The sequence below is a fragment of the Knufia obscura genome, assembly GCF_036327395.1.
Source record: "Knufia obscura strain CCFEE 5817 isolate CBS 148926 chromosome Unknown scaffold_9, whole genome shotgun sequence".
Lineage (NCBI taxonomy): Eukaryota > Fungi > Ascomycota > Eurotiomycetes > Chaetothyriales > Trichomeriaceae > Knufia > Knufia obscura.
The window spans coordinates 576,277-581,366 of NW_027042695.1; the positions used below are offsets into that span (position 1 = coordinate 576,277).

General features: G+C 51.3%; 2 protein-coding genes across 2 annotated transcripts; one reads left to right on the plus strand and one right to left on the minus strand.

Moving 5' to 3' along the window:
* Positions 1 to 987: 987 nt before the first annotated feature.
* On the plus strand, positions 988 to 2,249 carry PMZ80_007546 (uncharacterized protein; the record flags this gene model as incomplete). The annotated part of the gene is made up of 2 exons (XM_064875954.1): positions 988 to 1,412; positions 1,460 to 2,249. The coding sequence occupies 2 exons, from the start codon at positions 988 to 990 to the stop codon at positions 2,247 to 2,249; spliced, it is 1,215 nt and encodes a 404-aa protein (XP_064728218.1).
* A 572-nt stretch (positions 2,250 to 2,821) lies between these two features.
* PMZ80_007547 (uncharacterized protein) lies at positions 2,822 to 4,333 on the minus strand (the record flags this gene model as incomplete). The annotated part of the gene is made up of 1 exon (XM_064875955.1): positions 2,822 to 4,333. One exon carries the CDS (start codon positions 4,331 to 4,333, stop codon positions 2,822 to 2,824), a length of 1,512 nt encoding a protein of 503 aa, XP_064728219.1.
* Positions 4,334 to 5,090: the final 757 nt, after the last annotated feature.

Sequence of the window (5,090 nt, forward strand, 5' to 3'; positions counted from 1 at the left end):
TGATTCCTGTTAAGCACAAATCTGGAGCCCGGAGTACTCCACATGAGCGCCTTGCTGTCCAGTGCCATCGCTACTTTTCACGAAATTCAGTATAACTTTTTTTTCTCTGTTCTCACTGCACCATCACTACCCTCCAGCGCAGTGCCATCTCGATCCTGGGAAAGAAGCTGTCTCTCAGACTTACGGCTGTTCAGGTTGTATGTTACATTCTCAGCAAGAATCGGACATGCATCACCGGGCCTTCGAAGCAATCAATCGTATCGTTCCCGAGTAGGCAATAGCAAGACCCTGATTTGCTGGGTGCTTGTACCCTGTACCAACGTTATTCGATTTCTGCCACTTCCCTTTCTTGACGTAGCTGCCTGGGAGATCAATACTCGCCTACCGAAAATAGCCAGTCGCGGCGCAAAAGGTTTCCTCAGCATAACAGTGCATCAAGTACATCGTTAAGGAGGTCATAACTCGGCTGCAGCATTTACAACAAATGGAAGCACGGACACAGAGTCTAGACGACAGCAACATCAAGCAGGAGAAAGCCACCGATCCTGAGTGAAGTCAGCTCGATTGGCAACTGGCCTTTACCGCCACTTCTTGCTCACCAAAAACTCGTTGTAGATCTGCGAGGTCTACGCAAGGAGGCGACAGTGCAGCAAGCGTTATCCGCCTGTGGACTTGGAGCTGCGGCACAGATTTTGCATTTGAGCTGTGATTGCTCCATCTACTCGTAGCCCATGCCCGGCACCTTGCATATCTGAACGCATTCCGACTGACGCGCACCACCAATCACTCGACTGGCTTTGACTGGCTCTGCATATGCCATCACATTTCATGCCCAGGGTGAAAGTACAGCCTGCGCCATAGAGTCTCGGCACATACGACCACTATACTGGGCATCTCACAAGATACTACTACAGCATATTCCACTGTTAGACAGTGTGTCAACCATATCCACCATCAACAGAACAATCGCTCCTTTTAGTCGCAAACATGCCGTACAATACCAGAAGGAAATCACTCTCACTGCCTTCACTAGGTGTACAGCTGCCCAACAGCAGGCCTCACCGCTCAAACTCGAAACCAGATTCACCAGAACAACAGCCTCGGGATGCAGCGCCTCCTGCCAAAAGAGTAAAGAGAGAGCACGATAGCCCATCGCCCCTTCCCTCTCCGCGCAGAACACCCTCCACAGATCTTGCCGCAGCCAAAACACAGCCAATACAGATCAGAGTCGGTGCACATACACCACCACCCTCACCTGGCGATGTTGTCGCATACCGGAAGATCGATCTCGACGGCATCAAGGACGATGTTGTCATCTCAGTCATAGAGCAGCTGGAAAACACCGGCAACAGACCGCATCTCATCAAAGAGCTCGCAACGGTCTTGCTTTCCGTGAACCAGAATCTAGCAAAGTACGTATCACAAGGCTCTCCAGAAAGACCCTGCTAACCATCTTTAGTTCTGCAAACCCAGCCGCGCTCCTCTCCTCGAGACTCACCCAGTACATGAAACGGCCGTGGACAGCTCTCTCACCATGCCCGATTGCAAAGGAGCTCATACCAGTCCATCCTCGAAAGGTCTTCTTCTTCCTCACAACCCAGCCTCGAGGTCAACTGCCAGCAAACTCGGACGATATCATTACTCCGGTCCTAGCAGACATCAAGAGGTTGACACCTTCGATTAGTGATTCAAGCATTGAAGAGGAAGACATGGACAGACACGAGAGGATGCGCTTCAGCCCGAGTCCTGAGGTAGATTTGTTCTCACCTGAGCTCGACAATGGCTCACCTGCGCCGCCTACTCCAGGCTCGCCGTTCAGCAGCCACAGCATACCTCAGGACCCCATGCCAGTGCCACAACAAAGACCAAGAGCATCGAATCGTGCGCCGAGTCCAGGTCTAGAAGCCGACGAACGTGGTTTTACTGAAACTGCGTCGGCTGTGAGAGCATCGAGACTGCTTCAACAAACATCAGAACTGCAGATTACCATTGCACCCGCGACGGAAAACGCTCAACAGCGCCCCGACCATGAGGTCGGCATGGAGCTGTTCGGCAGATCACATGGTGGCCTGTCGGTCTTAGAACAACAAAAACATATGATGAGCTCGCCCATGATGGCGCCGAAACACAATCTCACCGTGCAGATCCATGACATCGACATCGACATGGATGAAGTTAGCTGGAACATCAAGAGCCCCGAAACGACGTCCTTCGACGAGATTGACCAGATGTTCGACGACCTGTATTGAGTACAGGAGTGAACATATTCAAAGAGCTAGATATACATCAATGAGCCACATTTGGAAAAGAGTGGATGCAGCTTGAGTTGCGAGGAAGAGGATACGAAGTAAATATACCCCAGAGCAATGATGATGAGCTATGTGTTACGAGGCGGATGTGTCGGTCTCAGGCGCGGAATATAGGCGCAAATGTGTGATATTAGTTACTGTATTTCTGATTCCCTTGTACGAATATGAAGCGATGCGATAGATGCATATTATACATTTCCTTCTAGCATTTCGCGCTCCATGTGACACTGCTCAAGGTCCTCATTCATCACTGTCCTCATTTCTCAGGGCCACACCTTTGGGTAAGCTCGTGACTGACTGACAGTTTCACATCCTGTTGAGCGACCGTCTATGAGATTGAGGAAGTAGCGTTGATAACTGTTGTGGTCATAGCATTAAAGTTCGTGCACAACCATCGGTTGCACATGGATTAGATGGAACATAGAGTTATCATACGGCAAATGCCGTGACTCAAGCAGGGAAGGACCAAGGGCTGAGAGAACTATGTCGTAGTGGACTGTGCTTCTCGCGTTCTATGCATCTACATAAATGGGGAACAGCTTGTTGAAGACATTGTCAGGATCGTACCTCCTCTTCAGCTCCTGCAGTCGAGGATAGTTGTCTCCAAAGATGTCCCTGCTCCTTTCGTCGTATTGGTCGTAGTTGCCGTATAGAAGCACAGCGCCCTTCTTGCCCCGGGGCGCAACTCCGCCAGCGGCACCACCCTCACTTGTTTCGACATTCTGCTTCTCGAGCTCTTGTTTGAATCGCTCGTTCAGGTCTCTTGCCCACTGTCTGCACTCCTGGTCCTTCTCAGCATGGTGCCAGATAGGACAAATCAGCGCATTCATATGCAGCCCTCGATTCGCAAACGACCCCTTCGATGATTGCGTCGTCATCCATGGATCATAAAGCTCATACATGAGCAATGTGATCCCCCTTTCTGCAGGATCAGCTGTGAAGAAATTGGTATACATCTTCTGCACGTCCTTCACAAAGTCTGTCCTTAGCGGCATCTGGAAACTCGAGCCCTTCATACTACTCCTCAGCCCAATGGGCGGAGCCAAGAACTTGTTAGCAACAGGATAAGGCTGCATGGCCATTGTGCTCATCATCGGCCCAATCTCAAGCAGATCCTTCCACGCCTCTTTTCCTTTCTCCTCTGTACCATTGAAAATAATGCTCACAAACGTCATGATCTTACCCTCCGCAGGCGGTGGACTGATGAAGCCCAACCCGCCCATAGTCTTCCCTTGGTACTTCGTCCGTCCCTGTTCGTCAGGCGTAAAGATCTCATTCACAACCCGCACAACCTTCTCCACAGTCTCCTCCTCAGTCACAAACATAACAAGCCCACACCACACATCCCCCTGCGGAAATGCCCTCATCACAAATTCAGTCGCAACACCGAAGTTCTGACCCGCTCCACACAACCCCCAGAACAACTCACTATTCTCCCTCTCATTCGCGCGTACGACCTCCCCACTCGCAAGAACAACCTCAACCTCAAGCAGACAATCAATACTCAGCCCGTGCGTCCCACTAAGCCAACCATAACCGCCACCAAGCGTCAACCCGCCAACACCAGTATCAGCGACCGTCCCACCAACGGTATGCACCCCATACTTCACACCCTCCTCATCGACATCACCCCAGTTCGCACCGCCGCCAATACGGAAAACTTTCTCGCCCTCTCGATCCTCGACGCTCACGCTCCGCATACTTTCTAAGTATATCAACATCCCGCCATCTGTAGACGAGGCGCCAGCTGTGGAATGTCCACCGCCCTTGACGGCTACCTCGATGCCATTCTCGGATGCATATTTCACGGCGATGCCGACTTCCGATGATGTGGTCGGTTGGATTACCACGCCCGCGGGTTTCGATGCGGCCATGGACCAGCGTGCTATGGCGGTTTTGTAGGCATCTTCGTGCTCGCGGAGGATGAGCTTAGCGTTTGTGCCGGTGAGTAGTGATTTGAGAGAGTCGATGTCGCTGGTGCGGATCTTGCGACGTTGGGTGGTTGAGGGGCTGATGGAACCCATGGTTCGTGGTGGTCTGATGGTATGAGGGTTGTTGCTGCGCTCAAATCTGTCTTCTGTAGCCGGATTCCCGGTTGCGGTAATTGTATTTATGCTTTCAGGCGTGCGCGTTGTGTCGGAGCGTGCCGTATCCGACGTATTGTATTCGTTCGCTGCTCTTGGCGTAGGTAGCGGGATTGCTTACCAAACTGAAGCTGAAAATTGAACGTAATACTTCCTCGTGCTAGTGCGTAGCAACTATCATACAGGTGTTTGTGTGAAGTGCGTATTCGATATAGTTGAGTGGTATGTGAGTTTGTTGCGCCTCGGACACTTTTGGAGAAGTGGTTGTCCCGCTCGGCTATGGGGGCTGATAGTTCTCACATATTCGGTCGAGGATCATGCCGTTCTGATTCGTTGTACTGTACCAGGGATGGGGGTCCCGTAAGCACTGCTTGCCGCTTATCTGTCCGAACTTTCGAGGCATCTTTCGTGTTGATACGCAGGTTGCAGCTCGAACAGCCTCCTGCTCTAGTCGTCAGAAGCAACCAGAGTCATGCGCTTGTGGCTCCATTGTATATCGAGCATGATTGCCATGATGTCGGAAAGCGAGCATGGAGACACCACGTACGAATGCTCAGAGGTGGTGAAGAGATCAGAAGGTGCCATCTGAATCTGGACTGTGAAAGTTGATGCCTTGAGGCTTAGGCAGGAATGTCTTATCGATAACTCATAGCAAGCTCTACTGCTTAAATATCAAGGGGGTAATTGGCTGGAGACA